Source organism: Pelodiscus sinensis, chromosome 8 (assembly GCF_052426305.1).
Source record: "Pelodiscus sinensis isolate ZL-2025 chromosome 8, ASM5242630v1, whole genome shotgun sequence".
NCBI lineage: Eukaryota > Metazoa > Chordata > Testudines > Trionychidae > Pelodiscus > Pelodiscus sinensis.
Window position 1 is genome coordinate 31,564,815 of NC_143059.1, and position 22,988 is coordinate 31,587,802.

The 22,988-nt window shown below is 45.8% G+C and overlaps 1 protein-coding gene across 1 annotated transcript in view; it reads left to right on the forward strand.

Annotated features, from left to right (window-relative positions):
* PPA1 (inorganic pyrophosphatase 1) overlaps positions 1–11,150 on the forward strand; it is a 34,725-nt gene extending 23,575 nt beyond the window's left edge. Inside the window, exons 8-11 of the mRNA XM_075934984.2 lie at positions 2,641–2,726; positions 3,471–3,540; positions 6,190–6,229; positions 10,783–11,150. Coding sequence (XP_075791099.1) covers positions 2,641–2,726; positions 3,471–3,540; positions 6,190–6,229; positions 10,783–10,814 — 228 coding nt within the window. The 3' untranslated portion in view covers positions 10,815–11,150. The remainder of the gene's footprint in view (positions 1–2,640; positions 2,727–3,470; positions 3,541–6,189; positions 6,230–10,782) is intronic.
* The last annotated feature ends 11,838 nt before the right edge of the window (positions 11,151–22,988 follow it).

The following is a 22,988-nucleotide window of genomic DNA, read 5'->3' on the forward strand; positions in this document are numbered from 1 at the left end:
TGTAAAATGATAGGGACTAATAGTTGGGATAATGTTTCCCAATATGCGTTACTTTGCATTTACCAACATTAAAATTCATCTGCCATTTTGTTGCCCAGTCACCTAGTTTTGTAAGATCCTTTTGAAGCTCTTTGCAGTCTGCTTTGTACTTAACTATCACTTGCAGATTTTGCTACCTCACTGTTTACCCTTTTCTCCAGATCATTAATGTATGTTGACTAGGATTAGTCCCACTATGGACTCTGTCCGACACCACTCATTACCTCCCTCCATTCTGAAAACTGGCCATTTATTCCTACCATTTATTTACTATCTCTTTAACCGGTTTTCAGTCCATAAGAGGACCTTTCCTTTTATCCTCATTTTGCTTGTTGTTAGAAACATTTAAGGATTACATCCTTAGTGCAATGCAGCTGTTGAATACTCCTAGTTGTTGAAAAACCACACAAAATATGAATATCCCTCCACAGGAAGATCACTCCAACATACAGGATCTTCTGACATAGAAACATAGAATAGTAGAACTGGAAGGGACCTTGAAAGATCATTGACTCCAATCCCCTGCCCTCATGACAGAACCAACCACTGTCTAGGTCATCCCTGATAGATGTCTATCCAACTTGTTCTTAAATATCTCCAGTGATGGAGACTCCACAACTTTCCTCAACAATTTATTCCAGTGTTTAACCACCATGACAGGAAGTTTTTCCCAATGTATAACCTAAACCTCCCTTGCTGCAATTTAAGCTGCTTGTCCTATTCTCAGAGGTCACAGACAAAACATTTTCTCCCTCCTCCTTGTAACACCCTTTTGGATACTTGAAAACTACTATCATGTCCCCCTCAATCTTCTCTTTCCTAAACTAAACAAGCCCAATTCTTTCAGCCTTTCCTCATAGGACATGTTCTCTAGACCTTTAATCATTTTTGTTGCTCTTCTCTGGACCTTCTTCAATTCCTCCATCGTTTTTTAAATGTGGTGTCCAGAAATGGACACACTACTCCACTTGAGGCCTAATGAGTGCAGAGTAGAGTAGAACGATGACTTCTCGTGTCTTGCTCATAACACTCCTGTTAATGAGCCAGTATGGTAGCTAGCATGGTAGCTTTCATGCTCTTCTTTTGGCATGTGGTGTTTAGCCACAACAAAGGAGGCATGATGGGAGCTTCCCTTTATCCTCTTTATCCGTATCTCCTCTTCCTTTTCCTTCTCCCACCCCTTAGTTTTGGCCTTTTGAAGCCTCCTATCAGGTGACAGAAACACACAGGCAGTCCATGAAGACTGGGTGGTGAGCTTGTGTATACTCCCTTCTCCTTCAAACATGTGTTGTCGTAATTTGCTATAATAAAGGAACTGACTTATGTTGTCTTAATTACTGTAGCTTGGTTGTACATACATTCTGAAATTCACCCTGATGAAATCAGGCTAAGGGTTTTGTTTTGATAGCATCCCTCTCTTCAATTATTTCTAAATAGTGAAATGAGAATATTAGTTTGTTTTTGTTTTGGTTTTGTATTAATCATGTTCAACCAGCATTTCACTTGGCATTGACTATAACTATTACATTACTATCTTCACTTTCTGGATCATATGTTTGAAAAGCTTCGGGTTACACATTGTAAAGTCTACAAATGTTTTGAATTTAAATGTTTACCACTTTTTTTCTTTTATACCATCTTTGTTTAAAAATTATTTAGAAATATCTCCTTCCTCTAAATATTCAGGAAATGTTAGCATTATTTCCAGAAACTGACCAGGATCATGGTTACTTTACATAGATATTGCTCTCCCCCTCTCCCCTTATCCCACCCATTCTTTCAGATGTTGTACTGGTTTGTATCTAAAAGTTTTATTAAACTAGGGATAGAGAGTAGTAAGTATAAGCCAATGCATGTTAGAAAAAAGCCGTCTCTTTCACTAATATAGAAGTTCTGTTAGGGCACGTCTACCCAGCCGGGCTAAAGCCGAAATAAGCTATGCAACTTGAACTATGTGAACTGCGTAGCTGAAGTCAGAATAGCTTCTTTTGGCTTTTGGCGTTGTCTGTACAGCAGGAAGTCCAAGAGCACTCTTCCTCCAACTTCCCTTGCACCTTGTGCAATGAGGGTTCAGGAGTCAGAGTAAGAAGTCCTCCAGCTTGACATTATTTTGACATTGTCGAAATAATTGCTTGTAATATAGACATGGACTACGTTATTTTGGAATAACACTAGTTACTCTGAAATAATGTTGCTGTGTAGACATAGCCCAAGTGAGAGGTAAAATGGTCTTATGGTAAAGGTACTGAACTGAGATTTGGGAGATCAGAGTTCATTTCCTCTGTGTGCCACAAACTTCCGATGTCACGTTGGGAATAAAAGTAGAAGACATTTTATAATACACCATTTTGTCCATTAAGGTGTTTAGGCCAAGCATTGTGTCTTACTAGGAATCTGTAAAATGCCCAACACAAAGGGACTCTAATCTCTTTTATCAGCTCAAGCTGCTACTGTAAAGGCAAGTAATAGAAGGGAAGAAAATTTGCCCTTCTGTAATATCTACCTGTAAACACTAGGCTCTGTTGATTCCTATCTAATTGATAGAATGGGGGATGATTAGAGTATTTGCTTGTAATATTAATTTATTCTTTTAAATTTTAGGATTTTGCAATTAAGGTAATCAAAACCACTCATGAACACTGGACAGCGCTAGTATCTGAAAAAACTGATGGAGGAGAAATCAATTGGTAGGTTTACAACTCTTCTGTTGCAGTGCTGCTTTGTTAAATTCTAAGCAAATGGGAATAAAAAGTAGAGGTCTTTGTTGTTCTAGTGCTAGCTACTTTATTTTGTAACTTATTCAAAAACTGAGGATTCCACCTAGGGATGTTAACAAGTGATTAACTTACTAGTCAAGTAGTTAATGGAATGTCCTTTGACTAGTCGATAGGCACCTCCGTGTTCTGCCTTTGAAATACACAAGAACCCCAGCATGGAATTTTGTGTAGTTCAGAATTGGAACGCTGCGTGGGGCCCACTGCCAGTGGGATGTCTCACTGACTCCGGGCTCCACGTGGGCGCTTCTGCTTTGAAATGCACAAGGGCCCCTACTGGGGAGTCTTGTACATTTAAAAGCTGGCACACCACACCAAGCCCGAGGTCAGCTGGAGACTCCCCAGCTGATCCTGGGCTTTGTGCAGCGCTGCCACTATGACGTACCTCCCTCTTTCTACCTCTATCTGATGGAGGCAGCAAGGGGGCGGGAGGAAAAGCAATTAGTCGACTAGTCCTTAACATCCCTAATTCAGCCTGTTTTTTTAAAATAGTAATAGAGATGTAGCCATGTTAATCTGGTCTTGCTGAAACTAAAGACTAAGTGCTGCATAGTCCTGTCATTTTTTTAAAAATGGCTTCTTAACACTATTAATGCTGTTATTTGATACTCTTGGAAGGAAGAACTTGGCTCTCATAACTTAACCTTTCTTTTTTAGTGCAAATACAACTGTGTCAGACAGCCCACTTTGTATTAGTCAAGAATCTGCTAAAGCTATTGTGGAAGCAGTAAGTACAAACAGATTTAGCTGTCTTTTATTTTTTTTAATAATATCTGGTTTAGGTAATCTTAAAGAGAAGACAAGGGGAGGTAGATGGTGCACTGAAAAAAACCCTTTTCCCTACAGGAGAGCTCGTTATACTGGCTAAAATCATTCTGAATGGCCAACTAAGCATGAACTTGAGGATGCAGAGGTTCACGAGTGTACAGAAACTCAAACATTTTTTTTCAATTCCTTCTTGCCCAGCTTTCATTTGGGAATGAGCTCCTTTGAAACACTGTTTTAACTGAACCAATGTACAGGCAGTCCCCGGGTTACATACAAGATAGGGACTGTAGGTTTGTTCTTAAGTTGAATTTGTATGTAAGTCAGAACTGGTACATATTGTAGGGGAAACTCTAGCCAAACATTTCTCCAGAGCTCAGTTTTATTCTCCCACACCTCACTTTCCTCAGTCCTTTATTCTCAAACTGAGGTGTCTGCTGAAAAAAGCCGCTCCTCGTCTCCCTGGTCTGCTTGGAGGGGGGGGGGGGGGATCGCTAGCTTCGCGTCTCCCTGGTCTGCTGGGGGGAAGCAGCTAGTGCGGGGTTGCCTCACATCGGATCCCTACTTACAAACGGGGTAAGTCGGATCCATGTAACCTGGGGACTGCCTGTACTTGTTTTTGTATCATTAACTCGCACTAATGACTTGAAGCTTAAAATTTTTAATGACTTTTTAAAAAATTGGTAGCTAAGACATCATGTGAACTTCAGTTTTTAAAGTTTAGATCCCTGTCACAATCAGAATGCCTGATTGTGACAGAATGACTTCTAAAGGACTCATCTCTGATTCCTTGAATATTTCCTGTCAAGTGGTAATGTCTAACATCTGATAGAATTGATGCTAAAAAGTGAAACTAGATAAGTAATGAAAAAATCATTGCAGTGTGTTAAAATAATTCTGACCAAAGGGAAAGGCTGTTTAAAAATAGATGAAGATATAAACCTGTTTAACTTATCCAGGTTTTTGAAAGTGTCATATTGTACATGTCAGAATTGCATGCTAATATTCTGTAGATAGAAACTTCAAGTCCACAACCTAATGGAGTTGTCACCAGGCATAACACTTCTCCATCTTATCGTTAGGAAAGTAAATATTCCTAGGAAAATGTCCTTTGCTCTTGTTTTTTAGAATTCAGTACCAGGACATTTTGTTGTGTGGTTCGATTTATTTTGGATCCAGGGAAACCGGTACACACCAGGGCTACTTAACCACTTTCCTATTTATTGCAAGCTTTAAGTAGTTAATACAGTTACAAGCCTTAAGAACAATTACTATACAATTTAAACCTTAAATACTATACATTCTAAAGCAATTAATACAGCGCAAAGCAATGCAAAAGATCTACTTTACTAAAAGATCTACTATATACAATAATAAAGCCTAATTCACTTACACTTCACCTGTATGCTACCTACAGTGCCAGGCAGAAGTTCATGGTTCCATTTTCTTCCCACGCAATGGAATGCCAATCACTGGGTCATCAGTGTGAAGGGCTTAATTACTTCTAGTTATATCAAGCAGGACGTGTGGGTCAATCCTGCCCATTCCTTCCATCGATTGTTCTTACTAAGCCCAATTTATAGCAAAGCAAGACTTGGTCGTTCTAAAAATATTTACCAATTGATTACGTATTGTGTAGGATATGTAAAATGCCCAATGCTCCTGTTTGGGGTACATCCTGCTACTCAGGATGTCACTGCTATGTACACAGTTGACAGTTTCATGGCTGCATCTGTACTTTTTGCTTATCAGAAACAAGTACCAGTACAAGGCTGCTTGTCCTGTGTTCTTGATGTGGTCTCGCATACTATGCTTAGTCTGCGTTGTTATGCAAAACAATTCCTGTCTCTTGGTCCCTGCCTGCGTGCTTTGACGCACCAGACTTGAAACAGGCCAGAAAGCTGCACTTTGGACAAGGCAGACATCACCATTTATTGCCAAGGCAGGGTAGTCCAGGCTCCCCCACAGACATAAAATAGCACTGACTGCAAGAAAAAATAGCATATTATTTCCTTGCCTTTGTTAAGGTAGATACGCATAGTGCAGAATGCTAACAAAAAATAGCTGGTTTGGTTACTTCCATGTTATCTAGAAGCTATGCTGATTTACAGAAAGCTGACTATTTGTAATTCTGTTCATCACCACCTAGTCTGGTCCACACTAGACCAAGCAGTTCGGCTTAGTACACAATCCAGTTATGCAAAATGTGTAGCTGGATTCAGCTCACTTTAAGCCAAGCCACTGCAGTGTCTACTGTGGAAGGCTGATGGGAGCACATACTCCCATTGGCTTCCCTTACTCCTAGCATAATGAGGAGTACAGGACACAGGTGGGGGCTGCCCTCTGCATTTGATTTAGGGGGTCTACGCTAGATGTGCTAAATCAAACACTAGAAGATCAACCTCCGGAGGGTCCATCTTCTCCATAGTGTAGATATATCCCTATATTTTTCCAGTATGAGTGTCTCCATATTTATATAGCTTGGATTTAAAATTTAGTTTAGTAAAGAGAGGGCTTTGTGAATACCTAGAAGTGTAGTAGTGTCCAAAACTTAAAAGTACCTGAATACACTCCATAATCACAAACCCATATTGCACTTCTTATTTATTAGGTACCACCCCTTGGAACTGCTAATCCAATACCATCTGACGGTAAGCCTTTAATATCTAGCTCTCATTCTAAAGTGACTTTGAAAAGTAAGAGATTTTCTATCGGAAAAATGGACTGCAAATATTTTAAGTATGGTAACATTTTTTTCTGTTTGACCTTCAAGAAGAGTACTCGAGAGGACTGAAAGCATAGTGGCAGCATCAAAATGCACACCTCTCTACCTTATACAAAAAAGGGAAAGGGGGAAAAGTTTACAGTAGTGTAACATATTTCCATTAATAGCATGCTTTATAAGTGAGCTGAAAAAAATGGGGGCTTGATTTCACACGTCTCCAGGACTCAGAAGTAGTAAATATCAGACAAGTTTCCAGAAAAGTACTACTTCCTCTAGTCAGTTTCTCATGCATTTGTTACTGACCTGTTGATTAAAAATGCTTTTGTCTCACTGAATGAAGATGCTTATGTCTCTAAGCTTGTAATTCTATATTCCTAGTAACGACATGAAGGTTTAACCGGTTAACCTCATCCTTAACATGTGAGGCTTAGTGGTTTAAGATTAACTGGTGGGAGCTGAAGTGGCTCCCCCTGCTCATCCCCCTTTAATCAGTTAACCAGTAAATAATTAAATGGGATTTTACATCCCTAATTCTTGATAAGATTAAATGGCCTTACTGCTCTATTCCACTGTGTAGAAAAGATGGGAAGGATGGTAAGAGTCCGTCCTAGTTTAACCAAGAGCTCTTGAATGATCTAAAAATAGTCCTACAAAAAGTAGAAACTAGGTCAAAGTATAAAGGATGAATATAAACAACACAAGTATGTAAGAGCAAAATTGGGCCAAGGCATAAAAGGATTCAAGCTAGCTAGAGATACAAAGGGTAACAAGAAAACATTCTACAAATATATTAGAAGCAAGAAGATGACCAAGGACGGGGTAGGCCCATTGCTCAAGGAAGACAGAAAAACAATAACAAAAATGTGCGAATAGCATAGATGCTTGATGGCTTCTTTATTTCGGCTTTTACCAAGGAGGTTGGTGGCAATTGGTCCCCTACTGTAGTGAATGCTGGTGGAAAATGGGGTAGGTTCAGGAGCTAAAATCGGGAACAGTTAAAATTACTTAGACAATGTAAATGTTGTAAAGTCCCCAGGGCCTGATTAAATGCATCTTAGAACACTCAATGAGCTGAGTGATATCAAAGTCATTAGATATTATCTTTGAAAAGCATGGATACAAAGAGAGATTCCAGAAGACTGCAGTAGGGCAAATGTAGTGCCCATCTATAAAAAGGGGGAAAGGGACAACCCAGGGAATTACAGACCAGTCATCTTAACTTCTGTCCTAGGAAAGATAATGAAGCAAATAATTAAGGAATCAATGTGCAAATATATAAAGATAATAAGGTGGTAGGTAATAGCATGGACTTCTCAAGAACAAATCCTGTCAAACCAACCCTGATAGTCTTCTTTGATGGGATGATAAACCTTGTAGAGAAGGGAGAAGCAGTAGATATAGTATATCTAGACTTCAGTAAGGCTTTTGTTACAATCTCACGTGACCTTCTCATTCACAAACTAGAGAAATGCAGTCTAGGTAGAGCTACTATAAGGTGAATGCATAATTGATTGGATAACCGTTGTCAGAGTAATCAGTGGTTCAGTAGTAATCATGCTGGGAGGGTATAACGAGTAGGGTTTTGCAGGTATTGGTTCTGGTTCTGTTCAGTATTTTCATCAATGACTTAGATAATGGCATAGTTAGCACACTTATAAAGTTTGTGGATGATACCATGCTGGGAGGGGTTGCAAGTTTTTTGGAGGGTAGGATGAAAATTCAAAATTATTTGGAGAAATAGTCTGAAGTAAATAGGATGAAATTCAATAAAGACAAAAAGTATTCCTAAGTGGAGTAATCTATTTTATACATATAAAATGGAAAATGACTGCCTAGGAAAGAGTACAGGCAGTCCCCGGGTTACGTACAAGATAGGGACTGTAGGTTTGTTCTTAAGTTGAATCTGTATGTAAGTCGGAACTGGAGTCCAGATTCAGACACTGCTGAAACTGACCGCCAGTTCTGACTTACATACAGAATCAACTTAAGAACCCCAGGCGTCCCCAAGTCAGCTGCTGCTGAAACTGATCAGCAGCTGATTCCAGGAAGCCCGGGGCAGAGCAACCCTGCCTGGGGCTTCCTGTAGTCAGCGCTGGTCAGTTTCAGCAGAAGCTGACTTGGGGACGCCTGGGGCAGAGCAGCTGGGGTGCTCCAGTAGCGCTGCTCCTCGGTGCTACTGGACCAACCCAGCAGCACCCCGTCTGCTCTGCCCCAGGTGTCCTGATTCAGCCGCTGCTGAAACTGACCAGCAGCGGCTGAATCAGGACCTGGGGCAGAGCAGCTGGGGTGCTGCCGGGTTGGTCCAGTAGTGCCCAGAGCGGGTGCTGCAGGACCAATCGGCAGCGCCCCAGCTGCTCTGCCCCAGAGTCCAAAACAAAAGCCTGGTCTGCTGGGGGGGGGGGGGGGGGGGGGAGCACACTAGCTGCGCCCCCCCCCAGCAGACCAGGGACACGGGGAGCAGAGCCACAGCGGCAGCGGGGTGCTGCGCCTCTGAGGCTTTGCTCTGGCAAAGCCTCAGAGGCGAGGGACCCTGCCGCGGCTGCGGCTTCAGTCCCGGTGCCTGTGGTCTGCTGGGGACAGTCCCCAGCAGACCACAGGCTCCTGGACTGAAGCCGCAGCCGCGGGGGGGGGTCCCGCACCTCTGAGGCTTTGCCAGAGCAAAGCCTCAGAGGCGCGGGGAACCGCCGCTGCTGCCGCTTCAGTCTGGGTGCCTGTGGTCTGCTGGGGACGGTCCCCAGCAGACCACAGGCACCCAGACTGAAGCGGCAGCAGCGGTGGTTCCCTGCGCCTCTGAGGCTTTGCTCTGGCAAAGCCTCAGAAGCGCGGGAACCCGCCCGGTGCCCCTGGTCTGCTGGAGACAGTCTCCAGCAGACCAGGGGCACCGGAGCAGCTTACAAACGGGGCTTTCTCGCCCCGACCTCCGGGGCGAGAGAGCCCCGTTCGTAAGTGCGGATCCGACAAAGTCGGATCCGCGTAAGTCGGGGACTGCCTGTACTATGGAAACGGACCAAGCAGTCATAATGGATCACGAGCTAAATGAGTCAGTTTACTTTTTTTGGGGAAAAAAAGTAAACATCATTCTGGGATGTATTAGCAGTATAGTAAGCAAGCCACAAAAAGTAATTGTTCTACTCTACCCCACACTGATTACTCCTCAGATGGAGTACTGTGTCCAGTTTTGGGTGCCATGTTTCAGGAAAGATGTGGACAAATTAGAGTCCTGAGAAGAGCGCCAAAAAAAAATCAAGGTGTAGAAAACATGATTTATGAGGGAAGATTGAAATAATTGGTATTAGAATTGGTATTGTTCAGTCTGGAAAAGAGAAGACCTCAGTTTTCAGGTACTTAAAAGGGCTTTCTGTCACTCATGGGGAATGCCTGTTGAAAGTTGCACTCTTAGGCTATGCCTAACTACATTCCTCTTCCGAAAGAGGAATGTAAATGAGCCAGAGTGAAAATGCAAATGAAGCATGGATTTACAAATCTCATGCTTCATTTGCATAATCGCACAAGAGCAGTCTAAATAGGGTCCCCCCCCCCAAAAGAACCCTTTCAAAAGAACCTGTACTCCTGAAAAAATGAGGTGCACGGGGTCTTTCGAAAAAGGGTGGTTTTTTTTTTTTTTGTTTTTTTTAAAGAACCCCGTCTAGACTGAGGTTTCTTTTTCAAAAAACTTTTTCAAAAAAGTGCTCTCATGCAATTATGTAAATCTTTCGGAAGAGAAATGTAGTTTAAATGTGCCCTTACTGTCCTAATTGCTTCTCTATTTAGCAATACTGGTAAGATGCCAGTCTCCCATTTTCAATAGCAAAGCTTCCACTGACTATGGTAGGAACAGGAGTAGTTCCAAAATTACATTAGAAAGTTCATGAGTTTAGGTTATGAGTAAATAGTTTGAGAATTGGGTCGTGACTCCTAATAGCCACTGGCAGATAACATTAAGGGTACGTCTAGACTACATGCCTCTGTCGCCAGAGGCATGTAGATTAGGCTACCAGACATAGGAAAATGAAGCGGCGATTTAAATAATCGCCGCTTCATTTAAATTTACATGGCTCAGCGCAATAGTCTGGACGCGCGGGTGTCAACATCAAAGGTATTTGTCGACCACCCAAGTATGCCTCCTGGGATGAGGTATACCTGGGTGGTCGACAAATACCTTTGATGTCGACACCCGTGCGTCCAGACTGTCGAGCTGAGCTGACAAACAGCTGATCAGCTGTTTGTTGGCTCAGTGCGGCAGCCATGTAAATTTAAATGAAGCGGCGATTATTTAAATCGCCGCTTCATTTTCCTATGTCTGGTAGCCTAATCTACATGCCTCTGGCGACAGAGGCATGTAGTATAGACGTACCCTAAGTCCATGAACTCTTCTGCAGAAATATTAATGGTCAGTGGGTCCTGGAGAATTTTGAAATAAATTGCAGTGATAACTGAGTTTAAATCTTTTTTTTTTTTCTTTTCTTTTTCTGACTACAGTGGACAAGTGGTTCTATTACCAGAAGAACTAAGACCTAAGGATGGATGTTTGAAATGCCTACATTCCTCCTACCAGGAATCCATAAGTGGTGGGCAGGGGATGAAAAATTCTAGCATACAGTTCCAAAAGGGAGGAGGGAGCGGGAAGGTCTTATCATAGGTAACTTATTAAAACAGAATTGCGTATCTACCAATGATGTGGAATGGTCTAAATGTACCAAGATAACGTAGAGACTAAAGGCAATATTTTTGTACGAGTGGCTTCATGTATCTTTGTACATTATAATAGTAGTTCTGCTCAACTGTGTACAGAATATTTGATGGACGTTCACTGTATGTTAGAAATAAAATTATTTTGCTGAAATTAATTCTGTGGATTTCTGTCTCCTCCTTTTTTCTCTTCTAGTTTGCTAAACACAAAGCTACTCTGCTGAATCAATTAAGATTTAAAAAATTTTAAAAACCTCTAAAAAGGTTGCATATGTTCATTTTGTGAGTCACAGCACAAGGATTTGGTGGAGGAGGGTATAAAGGACCACGCTGCCCCGTGAGGTTGCTTACTCACACCACTCTATTTATTAGGACACTCCTTGTATCTACAATCCCAACACAGGCTTGCGCATCGGAAGGAAAATCCCAACCTCCCTGCGCTTTCCGAGGAGGTACGTTTTTAAGTCTCATATACCCAGCTGTGGGGCTTGCTTCGCTCCGGATGATGGAGTAGGGGGGTTTGGGCCCTCCCTCTCTCCGAACCCCAGCCCAGGGCCCTAAGGCAGGGATCACCTATCCCTGCTCAGCGGTTGGGGTATTGCCCCTAAACCCACCTGCTCACGGGCTCCACGACCCTGCCCTGGGCTGCTTCCTACTCCGTATCTAGAGGTAGGTCCATTCTGGCTCCCCACTCACCGTTCGCCTGTCCGAGCATATCTCTCTCTCTCTCCCCTCCTCCTGGCTGACGAGACGCCTTTTTAAATCTCCCTCCAGCGGGGGATCCTGGTGTCATTGCCTCTGCGCCTCGGAGTTGCTCCATGGTGATGTCATCTGCCCGTGCCTCCGAGTTGTCACCGCGGGCTGCTCTAGCCACGCCTCCCGGGGCGTTCCCTGCCGACGCTTCGCGCTCCCCGGGGCCAATCCAGAGCGGCGTTGCCTGGTCCCGCGTCCCCCTGACTGGCATGCCCTCCCCCCAGGATTTCGCATGCCCCTCGCCCTGATCCTCCCGAGTGCGGGTCAGGAGTGCCCTGTCACAGAGGGACTGTAACATAATTTCAGTGATTGTAAGAACATGGTGCCTGTGCTTGAAAAATGCAGATATCTAGACATGCCATGGTAGCAGAGTGCTGCTAACATGTAAATCTTAATTACAAATCTCTTACTCCAGTGCATCAGCTAGACCTTAAAACACGAAAACCTTTGCTTGAGTATGTTAACTTTAATACATTTGTGTAAATCTAAGTGGTGTGGTGGTAATTTAATATTACTAAAATTCACCAGTTAGCAGAATATTCTATTTACTCCATACCTGAGTGGATACAAACGGATTTAAAAGATCTAATTTGACTTAGATACATTTAAATACTTTTTTTAAATACAGGTTTATTTTAAAAATCAATTTAAAATTTGGAAACTGACAACCTATACCAATGGCTAAACTAATTATAAACTGTTAAAACACTGAGGCTATGTCTACACTGGCGCGATCTTGCGCCAGAGATATGCAAATGAGGCTAAGCGTGGAATATCGCCAAGCCTCACTTGCCTATCTAATGAGCCGCCATTTTTGCGGAAGAGGCTCTTGGGCCAGAAGGAGCTGTCTACACTGCCCCTTCTTGTGCAAGAAAAACCCTCTTGTGCAATGCCGTTATTCCCGAAAATAATCAGCGTAGCGGCATTGTGCAAGAGGATTTTTCTTGCGTAAGATGGGGCAGTGTAGACAGCTCCTTCTGGCGCAAGAGCCTCTTCCGCAAAAATAGCAGCTCATTAGATATGCAAATGAAGCTCAGTGATATTCCATGCTTAGCCTCATTTGCATATCTCTGGCGCAAGATCGCGCCAGCGTAGATATAGCCTAAGGGTACGTCTACACTACAGCGTTAATTCGAGTTAACTTAATTTGAAATAGTTAATTTGAATTAGCTTAATTCGAATTAACGCATCTAAACACAAAACCTATTTCGAAATAGCATGTCCACACTGAGTGGACCCTGAACCGAAGTTAAGGCTGGCCAGAACCAGTGCTGTCAGGGCATCAGGTTAGGCAGCAACCCCACACACTAAGTCCTAAGGCTAACTGAGCTCTGTGCTTAAAGGGATCCTACCCCCACCCTGGATTGACCGTTCTCAGAGTTCCCCACTTGCTTGTCTACCTCGATGAGGGACAGCAAAGCAGTCCTGTTTTGGAGTGCCTGTACTCGGGACAGCACAGCACTCGGCCACATGGAGCAGAGCTGCCCCTGGGCACACTGGTGCATCTCTTGGGGTCGTTGCCATCAGCCCGGCTGCACTTGCTGCAGGCTGCCATCGGGGCGGGGTCTATTGGGAGGCTGTCAGGATCCAGGATGCCCTGCAGGAGAACGTCCACCCCAAGGAGCCCTCAGAGCCACTCCAATCCTCCCCACTGGAGGCTCATGTTCCATTCCTCCCTCGCGTCCTTCCACTTACCCCTCCCTAGCCCCCCTTCCTGATGTCAAACAAAATACACGTATGTTCAAAAACAGAAACTGGGTTTATTGAGCAAAACTGGGGGAGGAGGGATGAACCTCTGGGGAGACTGGGAAAAAGAGGTGGAAGAGGGGAGAGAAACCTGGGAGGAGGGAGCTGGGGAGGGAAAGCTCGGGGCCCAGGGTTGGGGAACTTGCCAGACCAATTAATTTTCATGCAAACCTGTCCTGGGTTCGCATGTGGCCTTTGGTGTCCAGGCTGGCAGCTATCCTGCCATAGACAGCCGCATTCCTCCGTCTAGTGCGGAATAATGGCTGTTATTTTGAATTAACTTTGCAGTGTAGACATACCCTCAAAGATACCAAGCAATATTGAAAACCATTTTAAAATGCTGCTGTATGCATTTAATTGAATTTGAGTTGTCATCCAAACAAAGCTAGACACAAATCTTGTAGTTAAAAATTATTACATTTTTATTTTAGAAAAATTTAAGAATCTATACACAAATGGTAAGCTATGGATCTGCTAAGTATGTGTATAGGTATAGGCTGCGTCTAGATTGGCATGATTTTCTGGAAATGCTTTTAACTGAAAAGTTTTCCGTTAAAAGCATTTTCAGAACAGAGCGGCTAGCTTGGCATGGATGCTTTTCTGCAATAGCACTTTTTGCAGAAAAGAGTCCGTGCCAATCTAGATGTGCTTTTCCGCAAAAAAAAGTCCCGATCGCCATTTTCGCAATCGGGGCTTTTTTGCGGAAAACAAATCTGAGCTGTCTACTCTGGCCCTTTTGCACAAAAGCTTTGCCTAAATGGGAGCAGAACAGTATTTTTGCAAGAAGCACTCATTTCTTACAGTAGGAAGTCAGTGCTTTTGCAGAAATTCAAGAGGTCAGTGTAGACAGCTGGCAAGTTTTTCCGGAAAAACTGGCCAGTCTAGACACAGCCATAGAGTATTTCCAGCTTAACAAAAAGAATCTCAACTCTTACACTAAACTTAAGTTGTGAATCAATACATTTTAATAGTTTCCATTATTTAAATCATTTAATCTGATTTAAATATTTTGATTTAAAATCAGTTCACCTTGCTTTATAAACCTGGATAAATTATTTTGTTATTGATCAGTTGCTTCCTTCCCCCCCTCTACTTCTTGTACTACAATAAGCACTGTTTTGAGGGAGTGTGAGCACACACTTTCAACTCCACAAGAGGGTGTTTCATCTGTCGGATCCACAAAGAAAATCTTTCCCCCTTGAATTTCTGTAGAGAACAGAAGCAGGTCTCAGTGTCTATGGGTGACATATAAGAGGTAACATATAGGAAATGTTAATATTAAGGCACTTGACTGTACCTTCAGAAATCTGGGTTCAATTAATTGCTTATTAGAATCCCTGTTTGACCTTAGCCAGGTAATGCCTTCTCTCTGCCTCAATTCCCCATTTGCAATAAAGAAAATACTTTAATCTTGTAGAACTATATACACTTTGCTAATGAAAATCCATTGTGTGCAGAAGGAACAAATACCGTATTTTCCGGCGTATAGGGCGACTGGGCGTATAAGACGACCCCCTATCTTTTTAATTAAAAGATAGGGTTTCATCTTATACCCCAGCGCCCTTCCGCCTCCTTTGCTCCCGGTGTCCCTGGTCTGCTGGAGATGGTCCCCAGCAGACCAGAGGCACCGGGAGCAAAGCCGCCAGGAGCGCCTGGGCTCCCCCCCGCCGGAGCCCCTCCGCGGCTTTGAAAGCCTCGGGGGAAGCCGGCGGCGGGGCATCCCAGGCGCGCATGGGCTGCCCGCCCGCCGGAGCCCCTCCGCGGCTTTGAAAGCCTCGGGGGAAGCCGGCGGGGGGGCATCCCAGGCGCGCATGGGCTGCCCGCCCGCCGGAGCCCCTCCGCGGCTTTGAAAGCCGCGGAGGGGCTCCGGCGGGCGGGCAGCCCATGCGCGCCTGGGATACCCCGCCGCCGGCTTCCCCCGAGGCTTTCAAAGCCGCGGAGGGGCTCCGGCGGCGGGGCATCCGGCGTACAAGACGACCCCCGATTTTTGGGGGATGTTTTTTAACTTCAGAGGTCGTCTTGTACGCCGGAATATACGGTACTGTTTTCTGGATAGCTTTTTACCAGTAAAGAAAAGTTAATTGTTTGAATAACCACAGGCTATGTCTACACAGCAGGCTTCTTGCACAAGAACTTTGTGCAAGAACTCTTGCACAAAAGCGCATCCACACTGCCATGTGCTTTTGCGCAAGAGCATCCATGGCAGTGTGGATGCTCTCTTGCGCAAGAAAGCTCTCATGGCCATTTTAGAATTAGGGGTTTCTTGTGCAAGAAACCCCTGTTGCTGTCCACACTAGCCTTTTTGCGCAAGAGCTCTTGCACAAAAAGGCTTATTCCTCATGGGAAGAGGAATAACTCTTGTGCAAAAGCCTCTCTTCTGACAATCTACTGTAACTTTTTTTTGCACAAGAATGCGTGTGCAGTGTAGACACTGCAAGTTTTTGTGCAAGAACAGCTGTTCTTATGCAAAAAGCCTCCAGTGTAGACACAGCCTCTGAAGGACTTGCCTAACTACAGCTTTGAATTTTCAAAATGTCCAAGATAAATGTCTTTGCAATCCCAAAATGATAGCACTTCTGATCTTTGGCTACTCCTATTTTTCCTTGCACAAACACACTCTTAACTTAAAGCAAGGGTATCATAAGAAGATGTTGAATACTTGGTGATCCTAGCTCTTACTGTTTAGAAGGAATGCTAAGAGAACAAGGGTGCTCAGAGTAAGACAGAAAGGGATTACTAGAATATTCCCTGATTCCTCAGCCAAACCTCCTCTAGCTCATCAGTGGGGGAGGTGTGCTGAGAGGAGAAAGCAGGGAAGTCTACAGCGAGGAGCGCTGAAGGGAACTGGCGTTCACACAGGGGCCAGAGTGATCAAGAAGCTTCATGGAGGAGCAGGGGGCAGGAGTGGAAGCATGGTCAAATGCTGGTATGGGAGGGGGGAGGAGAGCGCTTTAAAACTTCCCCCTATTTGGTCTTTTCCACGCTTCCCCCAGTCGCAGTCGTAGCCTGCCCCCACAAATACTTATTGCCTGTGGGGAGGGATGTAACGACAGAAACACCAACTTCTCCAAATTTGCTCCTTTGGGTGCACTGAGCACGCGCACCTGAACTGAGCAGACTCAGTAGCCTTTGCTGTGGCCGCTGCCCTCACTGCTACATAGGATTTGCTGCCTCCTCTTTGGAGAGGTTTAAAATGATAAAGGGGGGCAAATTGCAGCGGGGGGGGGTGTCATGGTCTGAGCAGGGGGCATAAATTTACTGGCTGGGGGGATCAAGCTACTGTAGGTAGTGGCAGAAGAAGGTCTAAAGGGGAAAAATCGGGGGGGGTAGCTGGGGTTGAGTCTGGGGGGAGGGACACTGCCAGACCCTGTGCAGGGACAAAACCCCCATTTAGTGAGGGGGAGAGGGGGGAACAGTTAACCCATGGGATGAGCCACCTGATGTCCTTGTAAATAGTGGGGTGTGAGGGGTGCAAAGGCTTTTTTCTTTCTCTTCCCTGGATGCTGCATGTCAGCCCCAGAGCAAGGGGGTGGGCTTCTGGGCTTGTGTTCTTAAAGGCACAGGCCTGCCAATTCCTAGACAGTCAATATTTAGACACTTCACTTCCTCTCTATGTATACAAGTGTGAAATATTGTACAGACAGTTCCTGCCTCAAACTCTGCCTCTCACGTTTGGAGTATTTAAGCGTCTTCTCTCAGTTTCTATGTCAATATGAAGTCACTGCAGCTCCTTTCTGTTGTGTACTGTGCTGAGGTGCTAAACTCCCTCCCAGAGCCCACACATCCACTCCCCCTCCTGTTTGGCAATCCCCTGGCCCAGGGCAGAGCCCACCTCCCACACCCAAACTCCCCCTAGCCTGCACCCCTCCTGCATCCAAACTCCAGCCCAGAGCCTGTGCCCCAAACAGGGCTAGGTTAACCTTTTGTGGGCCCTCATAGGGGACAGGGAGACATGGGGCAGAGACCTCAGAGCAGTGGTCTCCAGCCTTTTAAAGCACTAGATCACTTTTTGAATGTAAGTGCAATCCAAGATCTACCTCATATATAAATACCCTGGCCCTGCCTCCTTCCTATCCCTTCTCCAAGGCCCCCCCCTGCTCCCTCTGTCCTCCCTCTCTTGCCTATTCTCACTCACTTTCATCAGCCTGGGACAGAGGGTTGGGGTACAGGCTTTGGTCTTGGATTAAGGGATCTGGAGTGTGAGAAGGGCTCTGAGCTGCTCTTGGGGCGGGCAGGTGGACGTAGGAGGGGATTCTAGGTGCAGGCTTTGGGAGGGTATTTGGATGCAGGGGTGCTCAGAGCTAGGATAAGGGCTTGGGTACAGGAGGGGGTTCATGACTGGGGTAGGAGTTTGGGATGTGGGCTCCATTTGGGCACTGCTGGTGGCTCCTGGGTGGTGGTGCAGTGGGGCTAAGGCAGGCTCACTCATGCCCTGGCCCTGAACCACTCCCTAAAGCAGTCAGCAAACTGCATCCCTAGTCTTGTTGTGCCCCCTCTCTGCTCCGTGGAGAAAGAATACAGAATGGGAGAGGGGGAACCCTGACATCAGCACCCCTCTTTTCCCTCCTCTGCCCTGCACAGAAAGCAGGAGACTCCCAGGGGAAAGGCTTAGCCAAAGGGCAGGAGGTGCACAGCAGTGGGGGTAAGGGGCAGCTGAAGTGCTGGCACTTGATAGCCTCTTGGCCAAACCCACCAGGATCACCTGTCAGAGGCTCCAAGATCTACCAGTAGATCCCAATCTACTGGTTGGTGACCACTGCCTCAGAGTGAGGGGCTGGCCAGAGACAATGGGTCATGTTACTGCAGGGACAGCCCTGCTCCACCCAGCTCAGGACAAGGGCACTGTTTACAAATGGGCATCCGCCAGACACACAGTGGCCCTCTGGCCCCGCGCTGCTGCCATCATGCTTCTTCCCTTGGAGGTGGGCCCATGCCGCACTCTGCTACCCCCACCCAGCACCCCTTTGACTCCCTACACCCAGTGCCATACCACCCAGAGACCCCCACAAATCACTATGCCCAGTGCCTCCCACAGATTGCTATGCCCAGCACACCCCCACCCACCCAGTGACCCCCCACAGATCCCTTCACTGCCCAGTGGTCCCCATAGTCCCACCACACAACTGCACAGTGCCCCTCACAGACCCCCCACGCTTCCCAGCGCCCTGATACACACATCTCCCCACTGCCCAGTGCCCCGAAAAAACCCCTACTCCCCAGCATCCCAAAACAAATAATCCTTCCCCACTGCCGAGCACTTCCCACCCTCTCACTGCCCAGCACCCCCCCCTCCCCCCAGGCCCTCTAGAGACCTACTCTCCCACACCTGGACCCCCCGTCCACAATAGCCAGCCCTGATAGGAGGCGAGGGGCCAGACCCTGCTGTGTGGGTGGGCCTGGTGCCACAGTGCCATTGGCACCATTGTAAACCCGGTAGTGACGCCAAACCAACTCCCTTCTGTCCCTGGTGCTACTTTTCTGCTACAGGAGACTTGGTGCAGTGAAATAATTTACCTACATTCCCTCAAACTCTGTGTCACACATTTTGAGAATTTAAAAGAGTCTCTTATCACTCACTATATGTCTACGTGAAGTCTCATAACGGTTTCCAATTTGGTTTTTATCTGCTGTGATTCCCTGAATTGCACTCTCTTCTTGTAAACCATTTTAATTATAGTTTTGCAACTTTAAAAATGTTATTTCTATTACTCTGAACAAGTTGTAATTTATCTGTATTATCACTTTGTAATGCATGTGTGTTTATGTTTTATTTTAATAGCTAATGCTCATCCAAAATTTTAAGTAAGCAGTTGCTATTGGTTTTAGGAATTCCATCTGTGTTTCTGTTTTTGCGGAAAAGTGTCTGTGCCAATCCAGACGCGCTTTTGCACAAAAAAGCTCCGATCTGTCTACACTGGCCCTTTTGCGCAAAAGCTTTGCACAAAAGGACTTTTGCCCGAATGGGAGCAACATAGTATTTCCACAAGAAGCACTGATTTCAGACAGTAGGAAGTCAGTGTTCTTGCAGAGATTCAAGCGGCCAGTGTAGACAGCTGGGAAGTTTTTCTGCAGAAGCAGCTGCTTTTGCGGAAAAGCTTGCCAGTCTAGACACAGCATTCATGTATGTAAAAGGCTGATATTATAAACTGGAGTCAGGTTGGTGCTATGCAAATTTATATAGGAACTGCTAGACTGGCTCAAACCTAGGGTCCACGTAATCCAGTATCTGATGGCTGCAAGTATTAGATGTTGTTGTAGAGAAAGGTGTAAAAAAACCCACAAGAGGCAGATGTGGGCTAATCTGTCCCCCATACGTCTCATCCTATCACCTAATATTGTCTTCAGTCCTGAAATATAAATAGGGGTTTATATTGCTTTCAAAACTCTTTTACAACTGGACATTCTTGTTACTTGTCTGAACATCTACTTCCCCTTTGAATTTTGCTAAATTCTAAGTTTAAAAGTTACCATGTGGCAAATGAGTTCTACTGTCTAACTATATGCAAGTAGAACAATATTTCCTTGTATACATTTTGGCTGCGTCTAGATTGGCATGATTTTCCGGAAATGCTTTTAACGGAAAACTTTTCCGTTAAAAGCATTTTCGGAACAGAGCGTCTAGATGGGCATGGACGCTTTTCTGCAAAAGCACTTGTTGCGGAAAAGCGTCTGTGCCAATATAGACACGCTTTTCCGCAAAAAAGCCCCGATCGCCATTTTTGTGATCGTGGCTTTTTTGCGGAAAACAGTACTGTGCTGTCTACACTGGCCCTTTTGCACACAAGTCTTTCGGAAAAAGACTTTTGCCAGAACGGGAGCAGCATAGTATTTCCGGAAAAGCACTGACAATCTTACATGAGATCGTCAGTGCTTTTGCGGAAATTCAAGCGGCCAGTGTAGACAGCTGGCAAATTTTTCCGCAAAAGCAGATGATTTTGCGGAAAAACTTGCCAGTCTAGACACAGCCTATGTGTATTATATTGTGTCATCTTACATCCTTCCCAAAGGCAAAAATCTTTTGCAACAATGGAGGTTTGGGCTGATGAGCAGTGGCTGCAAAACTTTTGGATGCTCAAGTCCACATTCCTGCATCTGTGTGTAAAACTCACCAAAATAAAAGCTATACTGACAACTGAAAAGCAAATATAGATTGCACTATGGGGGCCTGCAACACCAGATTCTTATTGGTCAATAGGCTTACCAGGTAGGTTTAGAAAAAATACTGGACACACTTGATGGGGGTGTGTGTGTAGTGCAGTTAGCCTGGGGCATGTCTACACTGCCACCCTTGTTCGATCTAGGGTGGTTAATGTAGGCAACCGAAGTTGCAAATGAAGCCCGGGATTTAAATATCCCGGGCTTCATTTGCATCTTGCCGGACGCCACCATTTTTAAAGCCCCGGTAGTTCGGACTCCGTGCCAGCGCAGCACGGAGTAGGTAGTTCGGATTAGGCTCTCTAATCCGAACTATCAGTACAGCTCGTTCCAGGAGGCTTGCTGAGGCCTGTGGGGGTAATGCGTCAGAACTAGCCAATTCACTACCCTCACGCCGCAACACCGGCCTGGAGGCACCGCCACTAGCACCCCACAGTGTGGGAGAAAACAGGGCCTGACCTGACCCCCAGTGCAAGGAATCCACTTGAGGGAGGGCCCTAGCACCAAAATTTCACTGGTGCTCAGGAGGCTACAGGGCCTTTCTAGGGGGCACTGGCTCCAGTTCAGTCCCACGGCAGGGGGCACGGGCTGACTCACGGAGGTATGGATGGGCTCTGAAGAGCCGTCCCTTCTAGAGGGCACCAGCCTCCGTCTAACCCCATGTGGCAGTATAGAATCACAGAACACTAGAGCTGGAAGGGACCTCAAGAGATCATCAAGTCCAGTCCCCTGCCCTCACAGCAGGACCAAGCACCCAGGGCTGCTCAATACATGGCCCATGGGCTGCATGCTGCCCATGGCCAGTTTGTTTGCGCCCTGCAGTGCAGTTTGGGTTTATGTGGGGATCAACACGTGGCCGGCGAGTGGGAACCAAAACCAAAAAAGTAGTCAGTGTAATGATCTTCTGTTGAGATGAGTTTTAGTAGTTCCAAAGTTGAGTTGCCCTAGCTCATCCCTGACAGGTGTCTGTCTAACCTGGTCTTAAATATCTCCAGTGATGGAGATTCCGCAATCTCCCTAATCAATTTAATCCAGTGCTTAACCACCCTGACAGGCAGGAATTTTTTCCTAATGTCCAACCTAAACCTCCCTTGCTGCAATTTAAGCCCATTGCTTCTCTTCCTAACCTCAGAGGCCAAGGAGAACAATTTTTCTTCCTCCTCCTTATGATACTCTTTTAGATACTTGAAAGCTGCTCTCATGTCCCTTTTCGGTCTTCTCTTTTCTATGGTAAACAAGGCCAATTCCTTCAGCCTTGCCTCATATCTCATGTTCTCTGGACTTCTCATTATTTGTGTTGATCTTCTCTGGACTTTCTCCAGTTTCTCCACGTTTCCTGAACTGTGGCGCCCAGAACCGGACATGATACTCCAGCTGGGGCCTAATGTAGATGGCTCATTCCCTGCCTAGGGGACGTAAGACTGGGTGGGTGAATTTCCAATCCTCCTGTGTATGCTTTTCTTAAGCCAGAAGGGCTCAGTGGTTTTGATGGGGGCCCTGCAGGAAGGCAGCCCGCACTGCCCCCTGCCTGAAACCTTCTGCAGGTGTTAAACAGCTGTCCAGCCCATCCTAGAGGTGACTGCATTTCAGCGTGCCTGTAGCAACACAGCACCAGCAATGGACAGGAGAATGGCTCCCGGGCATGGCTTGCTCATGACTGCTTCAGTCCCATTGGATGGGCCTCTGCCTCTTTCCATCCCCTCCCCCGCTTTGCAATGGGGCTGTAGAGTCTGGGGGAGAGTGGTGGAGGCAGGCAGAGGTGTCTCCCTGCAGCAGATATAGACACATCTCTGTATTAATCATTCTCTCATTGAAGTTTTTAGCTTTGTATTGAGTCCTTTTACATGAAAACTTTGTATTATGTCTTGGTAGAATAGTCCCTAGGACAAGTGAGGCAGAGACTGTCCCTGTGGGGTGAATGAGGTGGGACTGTATAAGGCAGAAGGTGAGCACCTCTGGGCAGTTGCGAAGGTTGGAGAGGGGATGGAAGCCAAGATCAATGAGCCCTGGGAAGTGGGCCCATTGAAAGAAGACTGGACCTGTGGATGCTGTGGGGGTCAGCAGCAAGGGCCTGCTTTGGGAAGCCCCCTCTTTGGAGGTGAATGTGGCAGCACTGAGACACCACCCAGAAGCAGGTGCCAGAGACACTAACTGCAGATGCATGGGATGGCCTTCTCAGATCTAGCACATGAATAAGATGACAGATCTGCAGGAGGGGGGGCAGTGGCATAGCAAGGGGGCCGGAAAGATCAGTTGCCCCTGGGCACCATGCTAGGGAGGCGTCAATTTAATCCCATTCTGCTCCCCATCATCCCTCAGCTCACGTGCTCCTCCTCCGCCTG